This window comes from Polyodon spathula, chromosome 52, assembly GCF_017654505.1.
Source record: "Polyodon spathula isolate WHYD16114869_AA chromosome 52, ASM1765450v1, whole genome shotgun sequence".
In the NCBI taxonomy this organism is placed as follows: Eukaryota; Metazoa; Chordata; class Actinopteri; order Acipenseriformes; family Polyodontidae; genus Polyodon; species Polyodon spathula.
Genome location: NC_054585.1, coordinates 127,260 through 155,101, shown reverse-complemented (window position 1 = coordinate 155,101; position 27,842 = coordinate 127,260). Strand labels below are relative to the sequence as shown.

Here is a 27,842-nt window from a genome sequence, read left to right as displayed (position 1 = left end):
CAGACAAATATAGCACATTGAAAATATGTGCTACGCTGCAAGGTTTGGAGAAGCCGCATGTGAGGTCAGAAAGACAGCAGCCAAGAGCAGCCAGCGCAGCAAGCTCTGGGTAACAGAACAAAGCAATTTAAGCATGTATTCTGTGTCGCTGACCGTTTCCTTCAAAACCATTATCAAATTACAGTATCGGTTCACAAAAAGATCTTCCTCAGACACTTTGATAAGGCTGCAAATACCATCGCTTGATTTAGAAGTTTGCAGTTGAAAAAATGCATTTACCGGTGTATAACCAAATGACAATAATTGCGGTTTTGAATAAAAGAAACGGTATTAATACCGTAACGTACCCAAACAGTGGTAAACCGAAAAACTGGTATACCGACCCATCCCTACTGCATACAGTAGGTATAAGTTTTTTTTTTGGCGTCCAGCTCTCCATATGGCTTGGTGACTGCTGCACAATCCAGTTTATATCCCGGCCTTCATATTTCTTTACAACGTCAAGTCAGAAAACAGTGACAGTGACTAACGTTGGGGAAAGATGAATGTTGGTTAGTATTTCAATACACATCTGGGAACTGGATTGCAACGCATCTAAGTGAATCTACCCGTTATAAAAATCAGTATAGCTCCAGTGAAGTACAGAGGAGCAGCGAATAACCCCTTGCTCACAGAGAGAATGAGCCCCACCTTGGCCTGATTCAGCTCTTTCTGGGTGACCTGCAGCTGCACCTTGCCCTGGACTTCTTCATGCTGCAGCCGGTCCATCAGCTGTGTCTGAAGCAGGTACTGTTTGTGCAATTCCTCTCTCTCAACTACCATCTGCTGGTATGCGGCTGTGTACTGCTGCAGGTGTGTTAAGTACTGATCCCTCTGCTCCAGGAGAGTTGTGGCCTCCTGCACTTTGACTTCCATCTGGGGATACAGAGACAGGCACACCGGTTACTACACTTCAGCTCCTGGTCCCACACCACAGGCAGGAAATTCAGATGAGCAGTTTGAAAGGTTTCTAATGTTTTGACTAGCCTAATCTATAAATCATTGCTTTGATTATTTGGATAATTAGCGAAGTATTACTCAATTCCAAGTTTTTTCTTTTTTTGTAAGGCAGGATGTTTATTTTTATTTTTTTATTTATTTATTTTTAATTTGGAATCGGCAATTGTATTTTACCCCGTTTTATCCCCAATTTGAAATGCCCAATTCATAAGCTTGGCTCACTGCTGCAACCCTCGCACTGACTAGGGAGAGACTAAGACGAACACACGCATCCTCTGAAACATGTGCCATCAGCCGTCACTTCTTTTCACTCTGCAGCCCTACCAGGCAGCTACCCCAGAGCTACAGCGTCGGAGGACCACACAGCTCTGCACCGCTTGCAGGCAGGCCTGCAGACACCCAGCCAGTCTACAGGGGTCACTGGTGAGCCAGGGACACCCTGGCTGACCTAAGCCCTCCCCACTCTGGGCGGCATTCAGCAAAATGTGCGCCACCCCCTGGGAACTTCTGTCCACAGCCGGCAGTGGAATAGCTGGGACTCGAACCAGACCTCCAGGCTATAGGGCGCATCCTGCACTCCACGCAGAGCACATTTACCCGGAGCCCCTAGGATGTTTATTCTATGTTTAAATCTGCTTTACTAGTTTAGTACAACCCCAGATGTTTTATCTAAATGATCACTAATGTGCAGCACTGGACCAAATATGCAGCACAAATGCATTGATAACCAAGAACAAGTCACCCAACTCAAGTTGTTTGATCCCTAAGAAGGGATGACAATGTAAACCATGTTCACAGTGCTGTACTGGGGCATAACCATATAACTATAGAAGAACTATATAGGCTATATAAATAACCGCAGACAGATGGACACACTGATGACGTTTCTCACATTTTTATAGGTACAATTGCAGTTCCACAAAATTGGGAGAATACATATTTTTCTCTCCCTAATGAATTATAACGTGCAGCAGCAATCACATTGAAGATGGTTAAATACAGTTTTAAACGCTTGTGCAAATTCCATGGCCAAACATGTATTTAACAAAAATAAAACTGTGTTCAGTTCTTCTCAGTGCTGTAAAGGAGAGGGCTGGAAATATCTGCTCAAGCAATCCGCTCCAGCAAACTACCCCATTCCGCTCCCCCACTCCATATACAATTGGTTCGCTCCGCTCTGTTCACACTCTGGTATCCATATAAATATTTTGGAGCTGCGGGTAGTTTATCTGGCCTTGCAGAATTTTTTGCAGGAGGTTCAGGGGAGGCACATGCTACCATGGTGGCTTGGATAAACCACCACCACCACCCCCGGGGTGATAAAATGGGCCGCGAACCTCTCAAGGAGAGCTCCCAGCACCTCAGAATGGAGGCTTCACCCAGAGATGGTAAATCTCTTGGCTGGTGCACAGCTCTTCAGACACCACCAGTACAGTCACAGTCTAGTTGGAAGAATGGAGTCATAACCCACCTGTTCCTTCACTTGGTGCAGATCCTCCTGCAGCTGCCCCATCTTCTTGGCCATTTCCTTCTTGACATGCTGCTCCGACTGCAGCCCACTGGCCAGCTCCATGTTCTCATTGGTCTGCAGGGAACATAGCACCCTCAGTAAAACTGTATAGCACTAACATTTAACAATAAATGTACAATGTTTACTCTAGCCACTTCAAGGCCATCTGAGATGGCTTAGGTCTTTCTTTTTGAGCGTATATGCAGCTGGCCCCGGTCCAGCCTTCCTAAAAAGTGGCCTGCAGAGGGGGCTGTGCAATGACTTTGGTCTGTTTTTTGGCTACAGTGAATGCAGCAGTCCCCGAGACGGATCACATTTGCCACGTACACTCGTGGGCAATGTCCCCATTGTCAGCGTCAAACTGGCATAGGCAAAAGCAAGTTGGGATTGTTACTCGGACAACAGAACCAAACAATATCTTTGGCAGAACGCGGCGAGACAGAGGATTCCAAAACACGCTTGTACGTTTGTGCTACAAATGTGAAAAAAAAGACATTTAATAACACTATGTAACAAAATAGTAAGTAGTAAGTGTTATTTCCTAATTGCTTATGCCTCAAAAGTATAGAAAATGGCTACTATTCCCCACAAACTTTGCTTTTGTGACCAGGACAGGTAAATTTCAAAATATCACTATTTCCAATGAGAAAACGGGCGAATGTGTCTTTTTGTTCACAAAGTCAGAAAAAAACAACATATGAATCCAAATTAACATGTATTTATACTAAAGTAATACAAAAATTACTACAAAAGATTTAGAAGCGAGTAGTTTTTCGAGATTTACGACTATAGTGTAAATTTACAGTATAATCGTAAATCTCGAAAAACTACTCACTTCTAAATCTTTTGTAGTCATTTTTGTCAAGACATGAAGGTAAAAACAAGTGACAATTGTTTTGTAATTAAAAGCTTTTTCTGAGTTTAATTAGAAAACAGAAATTGGTTCAGTTAGTTTAAAAAGGGATGCCATCTAATCAAAAATAAAACCTGAAAACTTCAAGCCCTTCCTTTATACATTGACCAGTAAGCTGGTAAATCTATACACATTTAACGGTTAATGTATAGATTGACTAATAAGCTGGTAAATCTACCGCACTACCATATACACACCATACATGGGGACAGCACAAATTACACACACACCCACCCACCCATTTAGGAATTAGCAAGAAAAGTAATACACTTTAGTTGTAATGCAGGAGCTGATTATAATTATAATAATTGGTATTTTGGACAGCGGGTCGGGAGAGGGGAAGAGGGAATGGGCTCGCCCCAGATTCGGCTGCCGGAGCGGAGAAGCATCTCGTCTCCCAGAGAAAGCCACAGCTCTTCTCGCAGCAAAAAAGGAAATACATTAGGAAAGATAACCATGTAATAAGCCTAATATTTATTTAGTCATAAAATGAGTGCTGAATAAAATGTCTGTATTACAAAGTGTCAGTGCAGCTTTTATTCACTTCAGATACTATATCAAAAGGCAGAGACAGAAACAGAAGTTAAACTGAGAAGTTGTTTACAGTTTGAACACTGGTACGGCATTTACCGTAGAAATATTGCTTGAATCACTAGTATAGGGAATTTGGGCCTTATATTGAGGGAGCACTGTATAACATATAGTACTAGCTTTCCTTTTAAACAAAGGAATGCATTGACTTAAGAATGGCTTTATTTTTAAAATCGTGTCACTCAACAGTATTGTGATTCATTGATTGAATTGGTAAATAAACTTGAGTTCTGGGAGGGAGAAAGTACACAATTGAAAGTTGCAGATGTTCCTTTTTAGCTATTAAACGCATGAGTTTCTCTTTTGTTGAACAGCACAAATAAGTCTTTTTCATGGGTAAGAAAATAAACAGGAGTATACTGTTTACATTTACATACAAGAGTTGTCAGGCTGACATGTAAATGTTCAACACCACCTGTTTCTTTAAATGTCCCATATGCAAGTTTTCAATGCTTCACTCCATGTCTGATGGCAAAACAAAATCTGAATTAGAATGGAACAACCACCTTGAATTAGAAACAAGTGTGCTGGGATGGGGAAATGTCTCAAGCTAGGGGTGGTCGATAGGTGTATCGGGCACTACAGTTCAGGGGCTATGCACAGGCACACAGGGCCAGAGCCAGCCTGGATCAGTGCGAAGGATAAACCAGTGGCTCAAATGATTAAATATTTTTATCTGATCGATCCAAAGCTAGAGTTGTAAATGTAAACGCACTAATTCTGTCTTTCTCCTGGATCTCAAACTCTCTCAACCACTAGATCAGCCTGTCACCCTGTCCCTTAGTTCTAACCCAGTGGTCCTCAAAGTAATTTGGGCACAGGCATAAATTGATCTGACTTGGCCGTTTGCGGGCACGCTGACTGTTTCATAGGTTCTTATCTTAAACACTGCCTTCGAGACATACACAGTGTGTGTGTAATTATATATGAAAAATTAAGAGTTTTAGCAGGAGTTATTCTTGGCTCACTCTGATAAAGCCAAGTCTCAGGCAGTAATTGTGCGTGCTGTGCTTATTTAAATAATTTACAAAAAATATGCAATGTAAACATTTTTTAAATAGCATGTTTACACAGATAACCGTGAATAAACTAAAATAAGAGGATAGATAGCATCTAGCTTTGTTTCAATTTGACAAATTTGTCAACACTACCGTTTTAAAGATCGCTCATCTCCAGTACAATTATTCAGAGAAAGTGGATTTGTAACTAAATATACTAGCGTTTCCCTTGTCTGGTGAAATAAAAAACAGAGATAGAAAATTAAATTCTACGTATTAATTTATTATTTTTCTCAATAACAGTCCGCGAAATTCAGTGCTTTCCCGGCATATTAACACCCACCTCTGCTCACGAAAGACTGGAAAGCTGCCTGATCTTTTTCTTTCCCACTGGCTACTGACTCACCTTCAATTTTCATGCAGAATACCGTGAACGGCCTATGCTTGCTCTGCTTATTTATGATTTGACAGCTGCGTAAACCTTGGCAGATATTTGACTATACTACTGGTTAAACTTACTGTCGGTACCTGTAACTGAAACAGACACAGTTTATGTCCCACCCAGCTAACTTATGATTGGGCTACCGCAGAGACAATGCGGATATTCAACTGGTTGATCATAAAGCAGAAGCCCTTTGGGAAAAAGAAAAAAAAAATGTCGATTACGTACAAGCACAGCATAAGTGAGCAGCACTGTCAGCCTGAATGCTGTGGCGCTTTTGTTGGAAAACGTGTTTCAAGCTTTGTTTATTTTCCCACGCTTGACAGAAATGTGTTCACGACCCATTATTTAAGAACAGATGCCGAGGGCACGATGGCCTGGCTTCGCGGGCACCACTTTGAGGACCACTGCTCTAACCTTATGGCCACATACCTTTCCTGTTACCCAGTTCAAGCCACAAGCCTACATTGTCTCTAGGAACCATATCTCTAACCACTAGTCCACAGCTCTAAACAGACCCACAGATTAATGAACCCTGTCTTCCCACAAATTGCACTCAAGGCTTCCAATATAAAAGAGAGAGCTTGGGATCGTACCAGTTTGACAAATCCATTTTGCAACTCCGCTAGCTGCTCTTTGAGCTCTCTGTTCTGTGCCAGGGCCCGACTGATGGTGGCCTTGTCGCTCTGCATGTCCTCCAGGATCTGCTGATGGTCCACTGAGCTGTCATTGAAGCGCTGAACCATGCATTCCAGCTCCAGCATGTGCTCCTCCTTCTCCTGACACAGTCGGCTCAGCTGCTCGTTGTCTCGTACCTGCACACAAATCGGAGGAAGCTTGGTAACTGGCAGCAGCTAAACATCATCATGAGTGTCGTGTTTTAGCAGTTCATACCCATCGTCGACAACAGTACTTAATGCTTTTACAAACTGAGCCATACTTAAGAGTTTTGTTTTTTTTTTTTGCATGTTTTCTGTTTGGATGTTTATTTCTATGAAAGTGTAGTGGGGGAAACAAAACTGTTTCCTCAAAGCAACTCAGAAATCCACCCACTGGCTATTATGAGATTGTAAGGGTAGCCTAGCCAGAGGTAGAGGTTGAGGTAACCTAGGCAAGAAGAAATCAGCAGACAATGTTGTTTGAATAAAGAACAGTTCTTTATATTTTATTTTCTTGGCACCACAGTTGCAAAAGGTAATCATTTCTTGTTGAACACATCCAAAAACAGAGAACACTTAAACTATTAACCAGCTAGACTCTAATTTAGCTGTAATATGAAGTAACTAACAGCTAATACTCCAAACCTTGGGCAGCTGCATCTCACTGGTTACCTGGAGCATAGACTGCACTCCAACCCTCTCACTCCTGAATGAGCCACAGAGGGGTATACATACCTGATCCTGTAGGAAGCTCCTTCCCCTGGAACAATCTAACACCATAAATAAATCTAAGTCTAACAAAAGGTTATTTTAGATCATAATTACTATGATTTTACAAAATAGCATTAAAATTCAACTACCCTTTCATTTGACCTCTAATACTAACTGTAAAACCATACAGCGCTTTCGTTTTCATAGATGTAAAGTCCCCCAGACTAACGTAATGCGTGTGCCATGCCCTATTTTAATCTGACCTCTAATCAGTAATTAACTTTATTTTAGCCATATATCACATTCCTTGATCATTAAACTGCACTGTTGTTTCAGCCATAGCAAAACACACACATACTGTATGTGTATATATAATTTTAAAAAGACTTGAATCACTAAAGCACAACATTCCAGAGAATACAATTTTATTTTGCATGGATGTAAAATCCTTGTATCCAAGTGTCCCTCATAAAGAAACTTTAGAAGCTTGTCAAAAAGCACTAAATAGACTAGATAAATCAATACCCACAGCAGAGGTGCTGAACATGATCAATGTAGTTTTAGAAAACAGTTATTTTACATTTGTTGATAAAAATTACAAACAAAACGATGGTACAGCAATAGGATCTAAATTAGGAATGCATTTTTCTAGTACATACATGGGGAAATGGGAAGAACAGTTACTTAGAAAATCAGAAAGAGAACCTTTAGAATACATTCGGTCTGTAGATGATATTTTTGGGGTTTGGACACATGGAGAAGAATCTCTTTTCCAGTTTCATAAAATGGCAAATGAAATACACAGCAATATTAAGGCGGACCTTCGATGAACAAGCAAAGAAATATAATTTTTAGATACCACAGTAAAACTTGAAGGTGGTTCAACTGAGACTGACCTCTTCTATAAACCTACTGACAGGCACCAGTATTTACACATGTCCTCTGCACATCCAATACACACTAAAAGGGCAATCCCAAAGGGGCTAGGAATAAGAATATGAAGAATATGCCCTAAAGAAAGTGACTATGAAAAAGAAAGACATGTATTAAAAACAAATCTTAAAAAAGAAGATACAAAGAAAGAATTATAGAGACAGTGTTAAGTGGATAAACTAAAAAAAAGATGATCTACTAGATTATAAAAATAGAGCTAAAAAGGTCAAGAGAGAGAGTCCCATTAATAATGACATACTCTAAACTTTTGCCCAATACTTCTAAGATAGTTTGGAGACACTTGCGGATTCTACGTAATTCAGAAAAATTGAAAAAAAGTATTTCTTCATGCCCCAGATGTAGCATTCAAAAGAGAAGCTAATTTATGTGATATTCTAGTTCACAGTAAACATAAAAGAATAATTGACAGAATAGGTTCTACAAATACTTGCACTAGTACATGTAAAGTTTGTAAATACATGGACAAAAGTAAAAATACAATTAAACATAAGAACATCACATATCCACTAAAAACTAATACCTACTGTAAAAATAGCAATGTTGTTTATGCAATAGCCTGTGAAAAATGTGACGAAATAAAATATGTTGGAGAGACTGGAACAACTTTATATAAAATAATTCAGAACCACCTTTCATTAATTAGAAATAAAAAAAATGAATGAACCAATAGTACAGCACTTCACCAGTCAAGGACATGACATAAATTATGTAAAGTTTGAATTAAGATTTGAATAAGTAGTTGTCATGCTGTCAAACACCTATAAATACCTCCAATGTTTTGATTCAAACACAGGCTCCCTTGAGTAAGATATGTACAACGTATCGAAACGTTGGGCAGCTGGCTCTTTGAGCTAAAAAATTTTTATATATATATATATATATATATATATATATATATATATACATACATACACACACACACACACATATATATATATATGGTTTGTTTTTTTACAATAAACCTTTATTAAAAACACAAATTAATTTTCTTCCTCTTTAACAGGATTCTACCTGGATTCCTCCCACCTCTTCACACAGGTAAGTGCAAAGGTTCATTTTGTTATACAAACAGTTTTCAAATGTCGTCGAGTCTAGCTTACAGTTTGCGTTCATATTTCTTTTTTTTTTTCACTGTCATATTTTAAAAAAGTTAATAATTTTATATAAAACCACACAACTTGTAAACATGTATACAAAAAAAACCTAACATTTCAAACTAAAGTACCTATATAAGAGAGTTTGCCAGTAAATCTGTTCTATGTGTTATTCTCCAGTTCTTTTGTATGTTTTATTAGTCAAGGTATCAAATTTCTAAAGCATTTCTTAATGTATTTTATTTGCACAAGAGACCCAAACAAAGCAGAAACAAAACACAACAATGCAGAAAAAAAATGGCTGCAACCTAATGTGTTTGGTTCATCATTAAGTGAAGTTAATGGACCCATCGGATTGCCTCCACCTTCACAGCAAGGATCTTATTTTCTTGTACAATCTTATGATCTTTTCTCACTGAGTTACATGGTAATTAACCTGTTAATAAATGAAAATGGTCAGCCTCAGTTAGAATTACCTGGGCACGGAGTTGGTTGCCAATGGCTTCCTTCTCCTGCTGCAGTAAGTTCACAGCCTCCTGCAGAGCAGACTCACTCTCAGTAGGTCCCTCGGGTTGAGGGGCAGCCTGGGGCACACTCTCTTGGGACACCTGGGCTGCAGAAACATCAAACACAAGATGGTACTAATAATGAGGAAACCAGTGCAGTGCTAGACTGCAGTACGCAATATAGGAGTAGATCCTTGGTTCTGCAATGCAGAAAGTAAGCTCACGTTTCAAGGAAGCTCACAAATTGCTGATATCATAGTGCTAGGGTGCCTTCAAGTCAAAGAACTGTAAACTAAATTCTTATCAGTCAGCAGGCAGTAGTGGTTTGGCTTTAGTAAACATTTATAAAAGTAAAGGAAGAAATGAATGAGCATTACCAGGGGTGTTCTGCAACTCTGTAACTAAAGCTTCTAGCTCTTGGGTCTTGACCAGGCTCTTCTCCCTCTCCTCTGAAAGTATGTTCACCTGCCAAGAGACACATGGCCTTGAGCAATACATTTTATTTAATTAGAAAGTCAATGATACTATCCTGCAGACCAGTCAGCCACATACTCCTGTAATAACTGAATATAAGGGCCAAACTGATCAACCACTGCGGGTAGCAGCCTCCTCCTTTAGGCTGTACAGATCATGGAAAATAATAGTATGGTTTATCGTTTCATCCTAACGCTACATTGACCAAACACAACAGTAGTATTCAGTAACTGGTTTTGAGGGCTACATCACCTCAGAAAAGAAACAGGTTTCTATTTTAACTGACTGCAAAGCTCATAAAAAAACAAAAAAAAAAAAACAAAAAAAAACTAAGTCCTTGTGCACATACCTGACCAACCAGCTGCTCCACCCTCTCCTTCCAGGTGTTACCCCCCTCTTTTAGCTGTGCTGCATACTGATCTCTCTCTGCTTTAAGCTGCTGTATGGATTCCATCACCTGCAATACAGATAGCACTGAATCAAGCATTTCATAATGAATACTAGAAATACAAATCTAGAAACATCTGAAATCAGGTATAAAAAACCTTCTAGTTTAATACTCAGGGGTTACAGTATTCCTTTCGTTGTTTCAATTGTAGCCACACATCAGACTCAAATAAAGTGACAAAAGGTTGCTCTCGCTCTCAATCCCAGGATATCCAGAACTCCAAAAACTCAAATAAAATAAAAAATACACAGTAAAACTTATCAGAAGAAAAGTAGAAAGCTCAAGCCAAAACAAGGACAGATGTGCATTGTGATATCTGTTTCTTAAAATATCCAAATACAAGTGGACAGGGAGAAACAAAACAAGCATTTTTTGACCACCCTTTTAATTTGAAGGCTGTTGCCTAGTCACACCCAGTCATTGTATGTTTCTCTGGATCCAGTCTATCCTTGATCTAACCCTCATTCTAAAATGAAGGCATCTGTTTTTAACCAAAGCAGATGCAAAACCAGAAAACCCTGTGGTTCTTCTTCTCTGATAAGAACACACAGCCCATAAATACCTGTCCCAGCTGTGCCTCAAGCTTCAGCTTCTCCTCCATCACCATATGAAGTTGATGGTTGGCATCTGTAGGTCCTGACTGGTTAGAGAACTAAGCAGAAAAAATAAGGGGGGCTTGAGAAGACACGGAAACAAACAAAGCTGAATCTATGGCTCCATTTCATACCACATGTGTTCATGCGTGTCTGCCAAGACCTGTTTAACTACTGAACACAAGGACCCTTAAACTGAATTTAACACAGCATGCCTGATATTCTGGGTTCCAAAATGTTTAAGTGTACCTGTGATAGGGAGAGAAGGGATCTGAACTGTAAATCTCTCTCCTGGCCAGAAAAGGTACAGTGTAAGAATAATGGGAAAGTGTATAACCAGGATGAGGTCGGACTGACTGGAGGGGGGGGGGGGGGGGGGGGATAGACACCGAAAGCCAGCCATCTTGGTGAGGTCGCGTAGGGCTGCTATACAAATCCACTGCAATCAGCTGTGGGGTTCGCGGTGAGTGGATAGACCAGAGAGTCGAGACGATTGTGGGGAGGAGTTGGGCAGTATTACGGGGCCTTACACTGATGACTAACAAACCGGAGCACTGAGTTTCTGCTTTGTTTCGTTTTTGTTTTTCATGAGTAGCACGGAGCCAGCTGTTGATCAGCGTGCATAACCCTCACCACTCTACACAGGACACTTGTACAGCACCGGACCGTGACCGGACGCAAACGTGCAGGAGTTAGAATGTGCTTATTACTGTTTCTGGGACTGTTATCCTTTTGTGTGCTCCCTACCACTGCTGGTAGAGGAGTGTATTATTAGTTGTTGATTGTTTTGGGGAAAATAAAAATACCCCAAAGTTTAATAATTGCAAGTGCTGGCTGGACACTGACTGCTTAACCCTTACGCACCACTCACATACAGACAGTATGTTACAGATGCTTGGATTGTGGAAGACTCCAGAAAGACTCCTCACTCCAGTGGAAGGTATTAGCCACAATCCCAATTACTCACCTGCTGGATCATGAGATCAGCCATCTCCAGCTTTTTGCGCAAGTCCTCAATGTCCAGTTTCATGGCAGAGTTTTCACTCACTCTCAATCGCAGCTGCTCTGACAGCTCTGAACTCTCCTGTTTAACATCCTCGCTCACTTTACTGTAGACAAAGAGCACGCAGTGATTCAAGTAAATAAGTATTTACAAAAAAACATGTGTGAAGTACCAAACATCTGGCATAGGTGTAGAAAGACCAGGTCAGCTGCAAGAATTTTAATACTGTTCTTAAGATTTAAATTAGTTCTTAAGTTGGGTTAAGGTCACAAGAACACGCAACGACTCAGAGAGAATGTTTCATGGGTTTGAAAGAATGTGGTGCAGTGTTGCATTGGCCTGTCTTTGCACCAGGTAAAGAGCATAGCCAGACATTTTTTGCACCTATGCCAAACACCTCTACTTGGAGAATTAAATACAACATTTATATTTCAGGTGTCATAGATGACGCATTTTAGGGAAGGAGAAAATAATTCTGGTTTTCAACATTGTACATATTTTAGTTTTAAACTACAGAAAACATAAGAACATCAGAAACTGCAGAACGAGAAAAGGCCAATCAGCCCACCTATGCTCGCTCGCTTTGATGCAAGCATGGTCCGTTAGCTTGAAAAACAAACCCCCCTAACCAAGTTAGTAGGGGAAATAAAAACTGTATCCTTTGGCACACTCAGTGTATGTAATAGTTTTTAGCACAATTACCTGTTTTTAAGTAGTTACTTCTGTGCCCCGTGGATATCATCTCATCTGAATATTTATAAAATGAACCATGATGAAGCAAATCTTGTTTTTTAGCCAATCACTTACTTCAATCTGTAAACTTCAAGCTTAAGGCTGTCCCGTTCCTTTTCCAGTTCTTTATTATGCTGTGGGGAAAAAGATGAATATTTGCCTTCAGTGAAATTTGGTGGTGTTGAACAAGCCTCTATTTTTAAATTGTATTTATGCTCTATTTAAATGTATACTGTTTGCAATGTATGCAAATCCAGGTTCAGGATATAATTTATACTGTATTTATATGTTGCCTTCTGTATGTATTAATGTTATAGAAGTAGACTACGGTTTTCGTTTTTTCTTTTTAAAAGTAGTGCACAGTGTTTCAGCTGGTCAAAATAAATTTTAAATTTATAAAAACTAACAAAGCCTAAATCAACAGGTTTGTAGGAGAATTGAGTCAGCTTGTTGCTCAAAAAGGTAAGTGATTTACTAAAGTATTTTGTGCTCCACCCAATGAAATCTTGTTGGGGCTAGATAATTATTTATTTATTTACTGCATATGGCAAATGTCTTTATCCAAGACGAGTTCCAGGTGTTACAGGGCAGCAAAGGGAGGGAGCAAGCTTAGTATTTAAATACAGTGTAATTTACAGCAAGTGCAAATAATACTACTAAAATACGATATGAACTAGGATGCAACAAGTTAAGATTACAGTTAGGTGAGGATCCAGTAACGTGGTGCACAGGTCAGGCAAGTCCAGTGCATAATAGCAGTAGAGCAAGAGATCTACAAGTGCAGTCTAGCTGGTGCCACCACAGAGGGGTTAGGGAAGAGAAGGAGCAGGCACAGGGGGATGGAGAGTGCATGACCAGTCAGCCTGTAGAGGAGGAGTAGTGGAGAGGGCGACAGGGGGTGTAGGGAGATATGGGGGATTGGAGTTAGGAGGGGGCAGTGTTGAAGACCGGTAAACAAGGGTCTTGAATTGAATTGTGAGCAGAGATAGGTAGCCTAAGGAGGGTGCAAAGCAGAGGGGTAGCATGGTAGATCATTGAAGGACTTCACTCTGAACCTTTTCAAACTGTTTCTGCTGCGTGGACACAGAGGACAGGGTTCTTTCCAGCTCTCCCATTCGTTGTCTGGTCGACTGAAGCCTGTTGCCAAGTTCCTCTGCCTCCACTGGAAGAAAGAGAGAGGCAGTCACATAACAGTTCATTTTCCAAACAAGCAAGTAAAAACTTAATATCATATTAAATATTCACTACTTGCCTAAAAACAAACAAAAATATATACAGAATAATGGTTTATTTAGACTTCCAGAAAGCTTTTGACAAAGTCCTGCATAAAAGATTAATTCTCAAATTGAACCCAGTAGGCATTCAAGGAAATGCATGCACATGGATTAGGGAGTGATTAACATGTAGAAAACAGAAAGTACTGATTAGAGGAGAAACCTCAGAATGGAGCGAGGTAAACATTGTTGTATCACAGAAATCAGTATTAGGTCTTCTGCTATTCCTAATCTACATTAATGATTTAGATTCTGGTATAGTAAGCAAACTTGTTAAATTTGCAGACGACACAAAAATAGGAGGAGTGGAAAACACAGCTGCAGCAGCAAAGGTCATTCAGAATAATCTAGACAGCATTCAGAACTGGGCAGACACATGGCAAATGACATTTAACAGAGAAAACTGTAAGGTACTGCACGAAGGCAATACAAATGTCCATTATAAATATCATATGGGAGATACTGAAATTGAAGGAATCTATGAAAAAGATCTAAGAGTTTATGTTGACTCAGAAATGTCTTCAGACAATATGGGGAAGCTATAAAAAGGCCAACAAAATGCTAGGATATATAGTGAAAAGTGTTGAATTTAAATCAAGGGAAGTAATGTTAAAACTGTACAATACATTAGTAAGACCTCATCTTGAATATTGTGTTCAGTTCTGGTCACCTCACTACAAAAAGGATATTGCTGTCTAAAAGAGTGCAAAGAAGAGCGACCAGAATTATTCCTAGTATAAAAGTTATGTCATATGCAAACAGGCTAAAATAATTGAATCTATTCAGTCTTGAACAAAGAAGACTTCATGGCGATCTGATTCAAGCATTCAAAATTCTAAAAAGGTATTGAAAGTGTCGACCCAGGGGGACCCAAAATTGTGGGAGTCTGGAATCAACACCTTGGGATCCTTCAAGAAGCTGCTTGATGAGATTCTGGGATCAATAACCTACTACTATACGAATGGTCTCCTCTCGTTTGTAACCTCTTATGTTCTTATAATCTAGATGAATATGCCATCACTACTGTGGTATTACACCTTTTTGTTTTTTTAATGGCTCAGGATGTAAATATTGCCTTCATCCATGTACTGTATTATATTATGATTATAACAACAACAAACAACAAAATCCCATATGACACAGCCTAAAGGGAAAGGCTCCTCAGATAGAACAGGTTGTAAACCTGAAATAAAACAAACACTATGTGGAAAACAGGAAAATGCTGGCTGTGAGCAGGAACATTGAAACTAATGAAGTCATATTTATAATACATAGGCATTTAAAGTTTTTCCTCCATTCATGACACACACTAGCTATTTGTTTCTATTTTGAGTGGACTGTAATGAAGGCAGCAACATTAGGTCACAAGTTAAAATTGAAGCAGCATTTCCAGAACACAAAAAATGAAAACTGTCTCTCAACTGGCTTATGAGAAGTCATTGAAAATGCAGCGGCCACGATTTTATAATAGATGGAAGGTAGGTCTCCTCTGTAATTCAATAAGAGTTTCTGTGTTACTGTACCTGCTTTCTGCCTTGCAGCCTGCTGTGTGTGGGAAAGTGCTGTTTGTAGCTCTGATTTCTCAGACACCAGGATTCCAATCGTCTGGATATGAACCTGCAAGGGGGATAGCAAGACTTGTTGAAATGTTACATCTGTGTGTTGGTGAATCTTAGTGCGCGTTTGGAACTTGTGGCAACAGATGTATAAATTAAATTTCGGGTTTATTTTAGAAGGGTGCACGTAGTACAAATGCATTTTATCTAAAATGTAAAAAACATGTACATTTTAGGATTCAACCAATTTGTGATCTTTATGTGCGATAGACTTGGTAGTTCATAAGAGGATTTACAATAAAAAAAAGTGTTTGTAGATCCACTGATTTCCATTACATGATAGTAGATGTTGAACTTCATCCTGATTTGAACTCTGCTCTCGCCAAGATAAGCACCAACTAAGATGCAGGTTTGCAGTAAACTAACGTGATCCATCTGCATCTCCATCCATTTGCGTGGTTTTCCATCTGATGATGTAGATATCCTTCTGTCTAGTGTTGATTGCTGGCTCCAGGGATCAGCTCATTTTACGTCCCCAGCGCATCAGCACACACAACGGCTGCGATGCTGGCTCCGGGGATCAACCCAGTGCGGTCTCCCAGAGCATCAGCATGACAACTGTCTGGATTGAGATAAGTAGGGTACATCTCCGGGGTCTTCAAGTGGGCATCTTCCATCCTCGGCGTTTCGTTGACTAGCCCACGACACCTCAAGAGTTCTGGTGTCTGAGCATAACCCCCCTCCATCCCCCACTCAGCTCAGCCCAGCTTACTAACATGTACATCAGCGTTGCTTTCTTTCTATTGTGCTTGAGATCCCCATCCAGAATCCTTCCGTCTCAACCACAGCCAGTTTCTGCTCCTTTCTGCTGCTTCAGATAAGTTCTTCACTGTGCGACGCAACTCTTGGCCATTGAACCTGACGCCTCTGAGAAACCTTGTTGTAGAGTGTGCCACAAATCCTCGACAACCCACCTCCACTGAGTAAACTCGGGCTCTCCATCCTCGCTGTTCCGCTTCAGCAGCTAGTTGAGCATACTGAAGTTTCTTCCTCTCATACGCCTCATCCACAGCATCTTCCCATGGCACTGTTAACTCTACCAGATGAACAAGGCATGCTGATCCAGACCACAAGACAATGTCTGGTCGAAGGTTAGTGGTGGCAATCTCAGGTGGAAAAATAAGACATTGACCAACATCTGCCAGCATCTTCCAGTCTCTAACAGCTTCCAGTTGTCCTGAGCAAGGCTTGATTTTAACACCTTTTCTTAGTGGTTGCTCTCCTGGATGGAGGAATATTGTCTTTTGTGTGTAATGCTTTGATGGAACTGGTGGCAACTTATTGGTCAGGTTACGCTTGTCTTCCAATGCTAAGGCCAAACATCGCAGCACCTGGTCACGGTGCCAAGTAAACCGTCCTTGGCTAGGACCCACCTTACATCCTCTCAAAATGTGCCTTAAATATTGCAGGTAATGAACACAAATGGCATGACGGATCCTCACCCACCCAGAGGTTTAGCTTCTGTGGCGATTCCACATCATATGCAGATCTGATGAGGAAATTGATCCTGCTCTTTTCCATAGTCCATAGGTCTTGCCAGCCCATCTTGAGTTTTACCACTCTCTCCCATCTCGTCCATTCTCCCTGCTTGGCCTGGGAAACAGACTTTACACACCTAATCCTCTCTCTCCTCCTGCTTTTGCACCTCATGGACTACCAGCTTCCTCCGTTGAGCCGGGGATGCCTTGTGCCATGCAGGAGGACCTGAACTGAGACCAATACCTCCTTTTCCATGCTGAACTTGACCCATAATATCTCCGATTCGAAGGGCAGCCTTAGCATCTTCCACAGCTTTCTTTGACGCCCATTTTCTTCCAGCAACACAGGTGCTGCCTCCCTTAAACATTTGTCACATGAATCTACTAATGTCATTTCCAGTCGGACTTTGGCGCACTTAAACTCCTCGGTTAGAGCAGAGACTGGTAGCTGCAGTATTCCTTTACTATAAAGTCAGACTCTGCTGAGGCAGCATGGAACTCTCAACCATTTCCTGACATATGAACTGATTAACGCTTCCAGCTTCTCAACTGTTGTCAAGGAAACCTCATACACAGTCAGTGGCTACAGCAGTCTTGGCAGTAGACCAAACTGAAAGCACCAGAGTTTCAGTTTGCCTGGTAAAGCGCTGCAATATTTAAAAATGCACTAATAGCTCTATATTACTCTAGCTCTGGATCAGCCATGGCCATTGTTAGGTTCATGTCAATGGGAAATATGCATCTTGTGGGAAGCAAAATAAAAAGACCCAAAAAACTGCTGAAGTGCTTATGATAAATCTAAATAAATATCAGGAGCGAGACCCTTAGGATTGAAATCGATAGGAAAGAACTCTTCTCTACAGTGTGTGAAGACAACTGAAGTACAAAATGAACTGCCTTGCTTCCAGTATAAATATCAAAATGTTTCTCTTGTGCACGTGACTTTTTTTTTTTGTAGTCATGTGCAGATGAAATTCAATTGAATGAGCTGCTGTCTAATCCAAAAGTTAGTGCACAAGCAAATTCATTTTATTGTGAAGGAGCAGTGTTGGAGAAGTTAATACCAGAGACTCACCTGCAGCTGCTCACGCATAGCTCCCTGCTCTTTTAAGAACTTCTGTTCAAATTCCTTATGTGCCTATAGGAGAGAAAGAAGTGTTTAATATAAAATATCAAGGGTGATCTTTATTAATGAATACATCAAACAGTCCAGGGCACACAGTTTACCAACATAACTCTCGAAAGGGTCACAGGCACATCATTTTATTTGTGTCCTTGTCAATTTCAGATTTTCAAGGATTCCACGAAAACAATAGCCATGTTAAACATGGGGGAAAACACAACTTGTTCAAAGCACCTGAATAACTCTTCTCCAATAGGCGCTAGATAAACTATTCCCACCATGTGAGTTATCTGTGACAGACTTACCAGTTCATAAAAATAGATTTAATAGATATACATGTCTGTAGATTATTTAAACTAGGCAACATTGAAAAAAACACTAAATATATGCTTGTTCTTAATAATCACCATTTTTATAACACTACAGTTTTAGCCACATGAAAATCTAGATAGGCATTGCCACTGTTTGGGTAACATCCTTCTGGGTGGCAACAAGTCGGAAATGATTTTCTGTAGTAATCCCAATTGATAAATACAGTAATGGCCACTGCTGAAATAAAAAATTACCTTCTGCATTTGGTCTGTGAGTTCCTGGGATTGCTGCTTCTAAACACAACAGAAAAATAAACAGAACTCAGGCCATGCCACCTTCCATATGCTTTATTTACATATTGATACTGCTGTGAAGCAGCTCTCTTTTAGAGCAGGTACGGTGACTTTTTATTGTGCGAATTAACAACTGACATCACAAAGATGCTGAAAAATTGTGTGTTGATCTTGGGCAGGTGTTGTGACTCTTGGTCTCCCAGTTTGTGGCCTGTCATTGACAGAATGTGTCTGGTTATATCATCTCGCCAGGTTTGAAATTGTTGGCTGTGGGCACCCAATACGGTGAGCCACAGTACACTGCCCTATTCTAGCCTCCAACATGTCGATTGCATGAAGGTGCTGCTCTCTTGACAGACGTGGTGTATTGTTTTTTTTCTGTGGTTTTATTTACTGCTTTTATTCAAGCTTGCAATTAAACAGCTGAAATCACTCTATATTCAGTGTATGATGCTCAGTACAATTTCATATTAAAATAAATGAACGCAACAAAGAAACACCATTAATCTATGAGAGATTAGAGTGTAAATTCAAATTTTTTTTTCACAAAGTATGTTTTTAATTTAACAAAACTATACCCATTCACAAACATAACTTACCCATATTAAAATGATAAATTATTGAAAAATAAATACATGCGTTATTAGCCTGGCCCTTGAAGATCTGCAATCCACACACTGCTGAGGGATCTTACCAGTTCATTTATCTTTGTACTGAGTTGTGTGTTTGTTAGATTGCTGGAGTCTAGGGCAGCTGCCAGCTCCTGGTTTCGTGTCTGATGTGCAAGCATGCAGAAAGGAGGGAATTGGAAACAGTGAAAGGAAAAAAGGGAGGTTAAAATAACAAAATATTTAAATATTAAAAACTAGCCAGATTGACTGCTTGTATTCATTTTCTTCTTAATACATACAGAACTGTGAAAAAGTATTTGCCCCGTCTGTTTGGTGTGCAATGTAATCAAACATGCAATCCTCAGGTTTGAAAAAGTTACTGCCCCCCTAGTTACCTCAACCCAATTAAATGGATAATTAGGTTCAACTGTTAACCAAACTACTGAAACAATCAGGCCTCATTTGGGCCAGCCCTGCCCAATATAAATCTGACTAACTTTGGCCCTTACCATCATAGTGAAGTTGTCAGCACACAGGTTCTAGAGGTACACTGCCACGATCAAAAGAAATTCCTTACGACCTCCGGAAAAGTTGTTGATGCCTATCAGTCTGGAAAGGGTTACAAGCCATTTCTAAGGCTCTGGGGCTCCACCAAACCACAGTCAGAGCCTGTAGCAGGGAGAGATCTGTGCTGACTCTGCTGGCGTGTTCATGGGTTGCAGGAAGAGGGCGGCAGTCGCCCAACAACTGCCTGCGAGTCATGGCAGTGACACGGGGAGGTGGGAAAGTGGGTGTGTGGACTTTCTCCCTCTCTGAATGGCTGAGAGGCGAGTCTTGGGTGATTGTTGGTCCTATAAAATAACGCTCTGCTGTCTCCTCAGGTCTGCCCTTATAGACTCGCTGAGAGTGACCGAAAACCAGCCGGGAGAGAAAAAGACACGCAACTGTCACAGTGAGACAGTGAGAGCGGGGAACCCTTGGGCAGACCCCTTAAAAAAATATAACAGAGCAGGCTAGGTAACCGGCAGCGTAGGACGGAGATCCGGGTCGCACGGGCAGCGACGACCGGGATATTGCTGCAGAGTGCAGCACCTTTTATTTGTAGTTTTGTTATTGTGTTATTTTGTCCTTTGTTATTTTTGCCTTCTGTTTTCGTTGTTATTTCCTTGAGAACCTGCAAGGCGCCGGTATTGTGTACCATCACTTGGTATGCCCGTGGTTCTGTTTACCATCGTTGGTAAATCAGACCACGGACCCACAGCGCCATCTGCGGGATAAACTGAAAAACAGCACCCCGAAAATAAAACTGTGCACCTGTGCAGTGTTGCCAAATCCACCTGTCTGTCTCCTGTGTCAGTGAATTACCCACCACCCTTCCACAGAGCCATATTGTCCAAATGAAAAAAGTTTGGGACAGTAGTGAATCTTCCCAGGAGTGGCCGATCTGACAAAATCTCTCCAAGAGATTAAATGGTTTAATAGATCAATAAAAAAAAATACAGTGAAAAAAGGCACTTCATAGAGCATTAAAAAAGGACCAAAAAGAAAGTACGCAGAAAGAGTACACGGAACTGCAAACGCAAGTCAAAAAGGAAGTTAGAAAGGCTAAGAGAGAAATAGAAATGAACATTGCTAAGGGAGCTAAAACCAATTCCAAAATGTTTTTCCAATATTACAACAGCAAGAGAACATTCAAAGAGGAGATTAAATGTTTAAGAGATACAAATGGCAAAATCGTAGATGAAGAAAAAAAATAGCAAATATGTTAAATGATTACTTTTCACAAGTTTTCACAAAGGAAGATACTGACAACATGCCCCACGTGTCATCCAGTTCCTATCCAGTTTTAAATAACTTTAGCATAACTGAGGCAGAAGTGTTAAAGGGACTAGGAGCTCTTAAAATAAATCCCCTGGGTCGGATGAGATCCTCCCAGTAGTACTCAAAGAAATGAAAGAAGTTATTCACAAATCGCTAACCAAGATCATGCAGCAGTCTCTTGACACAGGGGTGGTACCGACAGACTGGAAAATTGCAAACGTAATACCGATCCACAAAAAGGGAAACAAAACTGAACCAGGTAACTGCAGACCAGTAAGCCTGACTTCTATTATATGCAAACTTATGGAAACTATAATAAGATCCAAAATGGAAAATTACCTATATGGTAACAGGGTCCTGGGAGACAGAACATGGCTTTAGGAAAGGGAGATCGTGCCTAACTAACTTGCTTGATTTTTTTGAGGATGCAACATCGATAATGGATAATTGCAAAGCATATGACATGGTTTATTTAGATTTCCAAAAAGCTTTTGACAAAGTCCCGCACAAAAGATTAATTCTCAAACTGAACGCAGTTGGGATTCAAGGAAACACATGTACATGGATTAGGGAGTGGTTAACATGTAGAAAACAGAAAGTACTGATTAGAGGAAAAACCTCAGAATGGAGTGTGGTAACCAGTGGTGTACCACAGGGATCAGTATTAGGTCCTCTGCTATTCCTAATCTACATTAATGATTTAGATTCTGGTATAGTAAGCAAACTTGTTAAATTTGCAGACGACACAAAAATAGGAGGAGTGGCAAACACTGTTGCAGCAGCAAAGGTCATTCAAAATGATCTAGACAAGATTCAGAACTGGGCAGACACATGGCAAATGACATTTAATAGAGAAAAGTGTAAGGTACTGCACGCAGGAAATAAAAATGTACATTATAAATATCATATGGGAGATACTGAAATTGGAGAAGGAATCTATGAAAAAGACCTAGGAGTTTTTGTTGACTCAGAAATGTCTTCATCTAGACAATGTGGGGAAGCTGTAAAAAAGGCTAACAAGATGCTCGGATACATTGTGAAAAGTGTTGAATTTAAATCAAGGGAAGTAATGTTAAAACTGTACAATGCACTAGTAAGACCTCATCTTGAATATTGTGTGCAGTTCTGGTCACCTCGCTATAAAAAAGATATTGCTGCTCTAGAAAGAGTGCAAAGAAGAGCGACCAGAATTATTCTGGGCTTAAAAGGCATGTCATATGCAGACAGGCTAAAAGAATTGAATCTGTTCAGTCTTGAACAAAGACGACTACGTGGCGACCTAATTCAAGCATTCAAAATTCTAAAAGGTATTGACAGTGTCGACCCAAGGGACTTTTTCAGCCTGAAAAAAGAAACAAGGACCAGGGGTCACAAATGGAGATTAGACAAAGGGGCATTCAGAACAGAAAATAGGAGGCACTTTTTTACACAGAGAATCGTGAGGGTCTGGAATCAACTCCCCAGTAATGTTGTTGAAGCTGACACCTTGGGATCCTTCAAGAAGCTGCTTGATGAGATCCTGGGATCAATAAGCTATTAACAACCGAACGAGCAAGATGGACCGAATGGCCTCCTCTCGTTTGTAAACTTTATGTTCTTATGTTCTAATTCTACAAGAGAATGCAGGACATCCATCCGTGAGCTGGAGCTGAAGCACAGCTGGGTCTTGCAGCAACACAATGACCAGAAACACACAAGCAAGTCTACATCAGAATGGCTGAAGAACAGAAATTGAAAGTTGTGGAATGGCCTAGTCAAAGTCCAGACCTAAACCCAGGACCTGAAATGAGCAGTTTATGCTCTAAAACCCACAAATGTCACCGAGTTGAAGCAGTTCTGCATGAAGAAGTGGGCCAAAATTCCTCCATGGCGCTGCGAGAGACTGATCAATAACTACAGGAAGCGTTTGGTTGCAGTTATTGCTGCTAAAAGGTGGCTTAACCAGTTAGAGTCTAAGGGGGAGATTACTTTTTCACACACGGGCACTGAGTGTTTAATAAATAAATGAAATAAGTATCAAAAATTTGCAAAAATGCAGAAAAATCAGACGGGGCAAATACTTTCACGGTACTATACTTGCCAACATTTGGAAAATGTAGCAGGGCGCTCGTCCCCTGGGGGGGATGTTATACGCATCATACACATAATAGGAGGGGTCATACGCAAAAAACACTTGTCATATAATAAGACATATCGCCTCAACTCAACACCACACGACCAGCATAACAGAAAACAGACACAATGAAGCGTTCTTCCCTTTATATATGGGTAAGTTAGTGATCAGCAGATGTGCGTCAGCCGCACGAAGAGCACAGCATGTGCAGAATAAATCAATGTTTTTCTATGTGTAAATATCAGGACTTTCTATGCATCAGGATGCAGGACATCTGCTAGGAAATCAGGACTGTCACGACCATATAGGGGCTGTTGGAATGTATGCTTGTTGTATTGCTGGATTCACAGCCTTGGAGATTTACATACTATTGCTTAGAAGAGACTAAATTTCATTTGTGCTATTTATTTTTTTTGTCCCAGGATTATTAGCTACAAATATGTGGAATGGACAAGCTTAGTGCCCATGTGTCCTTTGGAGGTTCCCACAGATGTCTGTTTGTAAATTTCTGTCTTGCCAGGCTTTGCATGTTACCCACAGTTTATAACCAGAACACAGACAGAAAGAAAAAAAACATGTTCTAAATATCTAAATCAAACATATGATCTTAATAAATTGAGTCAATGACTGAACATCGGGGGCAATACATGTACAGTGCATCATCTTAGTTACTGGGGGCCTGTAATTCAAAACCCATATACTTCAAGCCATCTCAACAGTGGTTGTTAGTTAACTTTAAAGGCAGAAGAAGCAAAAAGAAATGCAAACGATTACAAATTAAGTGTTAATTGTTATTCTTTTAAAAGAATAACATCTGGGATAAAGAACAGTTTATATTTGCAGAAAACTTGCCATGTGTTCTTTTGCTATTTCAGGACTCAAACTTAAAATTGCATATCCCCATAACTGGAGACTGGGACTACCAAGCTTGTGCAAGACTTACAGTGGGACCTGTATGAGCAGCCTGCTCTGGAGTAGCAAGAGCAAGGCGTTTCCCCACTACTGTGAAGGTAAGTGAAGCACAGATCCCTGAATTAGCAAACTCTTTAACAAGTCTCCACATTATACAAGAGCCAATCAAAATGATTAGTGATTTAGTACCTACACCACCAGTCAAGTGGTTGTTGTATGGTAGGATACTGAGAAGTCTTTTTCAGTTAGTCAAACCGTTTTGGTTCTAAAATGCCCTTGAACAGCCACATTTCACATTGAATGGTGACAATGAAAAATATTATGTCGTACCTCCAGCGCCTTTTCATTGGCAGTTATTGCACTATCCCCGTTGACATAGGATGAAGATGACTGTAATATAAAGTAGTAAACTATAGGACTGCAGTAAAAATTAAAAAAGGAAAATATATATTTAACAGTAAACATAAAGCTATACTTACTTCAGACAGCAGGCCATTCAGCTGCTGGGAGAGCTGCCGCAGGCTTTCCGTGGATGAGACAGGAGGCCTGCACAACAAACATGCTTTAAAATAAGATCATCAGCCACCAGTCATTTCTGGGGAATTCTTGTGTGTTTAATTGTTTTTAAAAGTAGCGTACGAATGTACTGGTACAGAATAGTTAACACACAGCTTGAAAGTCACATTCATAAATGTACACTGTAGCACAACAAACACTAAAATAATATACAGCACTTTGTCATTCAGCAATTTACTTTCCAATTTAGACACTATGCGAGTCAAATATATTTCTTGGGCGCGTAAAAGTCCTGAGCAAGGCCATAGCCAGCTATGAGAGACCAGAGACCAGAGACACTGGCCTCGGTTAAAATCATACAAATAATTATTTATTTAAGCCCTTTTACACATTGCTTAGCAGCAAAATAAAATGCATTTCACCCCTTGTTATATGCATACATTAAAAGTCCTGCTGTTATCTATATCCTCTGCTCTTCAAAATCTTTACTGTCATTGCAGACTACAGCAACACCGTGCGGCTCTGTTCATACCACCACGGCTGCGCGAGTTAAACGTGTTCAAATGGCTTCAAAACGACTAAGGCCATTGCACACTGGACCTGATCTGTCATTCAGCATCCGTCAACTGAAAAGTCGTGTGTCAATCCATTGCAAATTAGATGCGTTAATATCATAGTTCAGAGCACTGATGTGCATTGGAGGGTTTGTAGTAAATATACCTAGTTTCAGTATTTTAATAAATGATTTCAATTACATGAGAGTAAATGTTAAAACTTCATGCTGATTTGAACTCTGCTCTCACCAAGATAAACACCAACTAAGACGTAGCTTTACAGTTTCTTTCCATCTGAATATGTAGATATCCTTCTGCCTGGTGTTGATGGCTGAAGTATAATGCTGGATCCAGGGATCAGCTTATTGTGCCTCCCCAAGGCATCAGCATGACAACCGTCTGGATTTAGCCAAGTAGTGTACATCTCTGCGGTCTTCAAGTGGGCACCTTCCTCCTCTGTATTTCGTCAACTAGCCCACGACACCTCAAGAGGGCTCGACAGTAGCAGCTTCCAGTTGTCCTGGGCGAGGCTTGGTCTTGGTGGTTGCTCTCCTGGACGGAGGAATATTGTCTTTTGTGTGTAATGCTTTGATGGAACTGGTGGCAACTTATTGGTCAGGTTATGCTTGTCATCCAATGCTAAGGCCAAACATCGCAACACCTGGTCATGGCGCCAAGTAAACCATCCTTGGCTAAGACCTACCTTACATCCTATCAAAATGTGCCTTAAAATGTTGCAGGTAACGAACACAAAGGACATGAGGGATCCTCACCCACCCAGAGGTTTAGCTTCTATGGTGATGGGAGAACACCATATGTTGATCTGATGAGGAAACTAATCCTGCTCTGTTCCACACTCTCCCATCTCATCCATTCTCCCTGTTTGGCCTGGGAAACTGCCTCTACACGTCTCATCCTCTCTTCCTGCTTTTGCACCTCGTTGACTACCAGCTTCCTCCGTTGAGCTGGGGTTGCCTTGTGCCATGTAGGAGGACCTGAACTTAGACCAAGCCTCCCTCTTCCATGATGAACTTGCCCGTTAATATCACCGATTCGAAAGGCCACCTTAGCATCTTCCACGGCTTTCTTTGCAGCCCACTTTCTTCCAGTTTTCAAAACAGGTGCTGCCACCCTTACGCATTTGTCTAGTCAGTCGATTAAGTCATTTCCAGTCGGACTTTGGCGCACTTAAACTGCTCGGTTAGAGCAGAGACTGGTAGCTGCAGTATTTCTTTACCATAAAATCCCACTATGTTGCAGCACCGTGGAACTCCCAACCATTTCCCGACGTATGAACGGATTAAAGCTTCCAGCTTTTCAACTGTTGTCACGGCAACCTTGTACACAGTCAGTGGCCACAGCAGCCTTGGCAGTAGACCAAACAAAGCTCCAGAGTTTCAGTTTGCCCAGTAAAGCGCTGCTGTCTATGCTCTTCAACCCTTCCACTGCTTGTTGTATAACTTCTCCCACGTGAAATATGTCCTTTAGATCCCCGTCGTACCATCTCCCTAGACTTTTCACAATCTTCTCAGACACTGTTGGTATTGCCTCACCATTAATGTAAAACCTTTTATCTACTTTACTTTTAATTGCAGAGTTAGTAATGGTTGTAAAAGGATGTGTAAAAATGGTTGCTTACCTGCTTTCATCCTGAAAGTTTTCATTGCAGTTTGCACTGGGGTTCTGGTAAAAAAAAATTTTAAAAAGTGTCAAAATTGATATGAAGAGCTATTATCAGCCATTTGAAAACACGTGTTTAGCCACAAGACAAACAAAAGCAAACAAACATAACAGTAATACAAAAAGACACATGAACATCAGATTAGCTCAATTACATCTGAACCATCAATTCTCATTACTGCACATTGGTTCATGTTTTTATATATATATAATTATTATATATACAGTGCCTTGCACAAGTATTCAGACCCCTGACCAATTCTCTCATATTACTGAATTACAAATGGTACATTGAAATTTCGTTCTGTTCGATATTTTATTTTAAAAACACTGAAACTCAAAATCAATTATGGTAAGGTGACATTGGTTTTATGTTGGGAAATATTTTTAAGAAAAATAAAAAACTGAAATATCTTGCTTGCATAAGTATTCAACCCCCACACATTAATATTTGGTAGAGCCACCTTTCGCTGCAATAACAGCTTTAAGTCTTTTGGGGTAAGTATGTACCAGCTTTGCACAGTGTCGGAGTGATTTTGGCCCATTCTTCTTGGCAGATTTGCTCCAGGTTGTTCAGGTTGGTTGGACGACGCTTGTGGACCGCAATTTTCAAATAGTGCCACAGATTCTCAATGGGATTGAGATCAGGACTTTGACTGGGCCACTGTAGGACATTCACCTTTTTGTTCTTGAGCCACTCCAATGTTGCTTTGGCCTTGTGCTTGGGATCATTGTCCTGCTGAAAGGTGAATTTCCTCCCAAGCTTCAGTTTTTTAGCGGACTGAAGCAGATTCTCTTGCAGTATTTTCCTGTATTTTGCTCCATCCATTCTTCCTTCAATTGTAACAAGATGCCCAGTCCCTGCTGATGAGAAGCATCCCCACAGCATGATGCTGCCACCACCATATTTCT

General features: G+C 40.5%; 1 protein-coding gene across 7 annotated transcripts in view; it reads right to left on the bottom strand.

The window, feature by feature from the left end:
• golga2 (golgin A2) overlaps window positions 1–27,842 on the bottom strand; it is a 68,752-nt gene that overhangs the window by 19,838 nt on the left and 21,072 nt on the right. For 4 of the 7 annotated variants that reach the window (XM_041239137.1, XM_041239142.1, XM_041239139.1 and 1 more), the window contains 17 exons: window positions 26,890–26,933; window positions 24,660–24,726; window positions 24,511–24,570; window positions 19,418–19,498; window positions 18,685–18,723; window positions 18,071–18,133; window positions 15,425–15,518; window positions 13,683–13,789; window positions 12,703–12,761; window positions 11,860–12,001; window positions 10,862–10,951; window positions 10,201–10,308; window positions 9,755–9,842; window positions 9,348–9,484; window positions 6,050–6,268; window positions 2,471–2,584; window positions 691–915 (listed from right to left, as the gene is read on the bottom strand). In XM_041239137.1, coding sequence (XP_041095071.1) covers window positions 691–915; window positions 2,471–2,584; window positions 6,050–6,268; window positions 9,348–9,484; window positions 9,755–9,842; window positions 10,201–10,308; window positions 10,862–10,951; window positions 11,860–12,001; window positions 12,703–12,761; window positions 13,683–13,789; window positions 15,425–15,518; window positions 18,071–18,133; window positions 18,685–18,723; window positions 19,418–19,498; window positions 24,511–24,570; window positions 24,660–24,726; window positions 26,890–26,933 — 1,737 coding nt within the window. The remainder of the gene's footprint in view (window positions 1–690; window positions 916–2,470; window positions 2,585–6,049; window positions 6,269–9,347; window positions 9,485–9,754; window positions 9,843–10,200; window positions 10,309–10,861; window positions 10,952–11,859; window positions 12,002–12,702; window positions 12,762–13,682; window positions 13,790–15,424; window positions 15,519–18,070; window positions 18,134–18,684; window positions 18,724–19,417; window positions 19,499–24,510; window positions 24,571–24,659; window positions 24,727–26,889; window positions 26,934–27,842) is intronic. The other 3 variants (XM_041239140.1, XM_041239138.1, XM_041239141.1) reach the window with 3 other exon arrangements.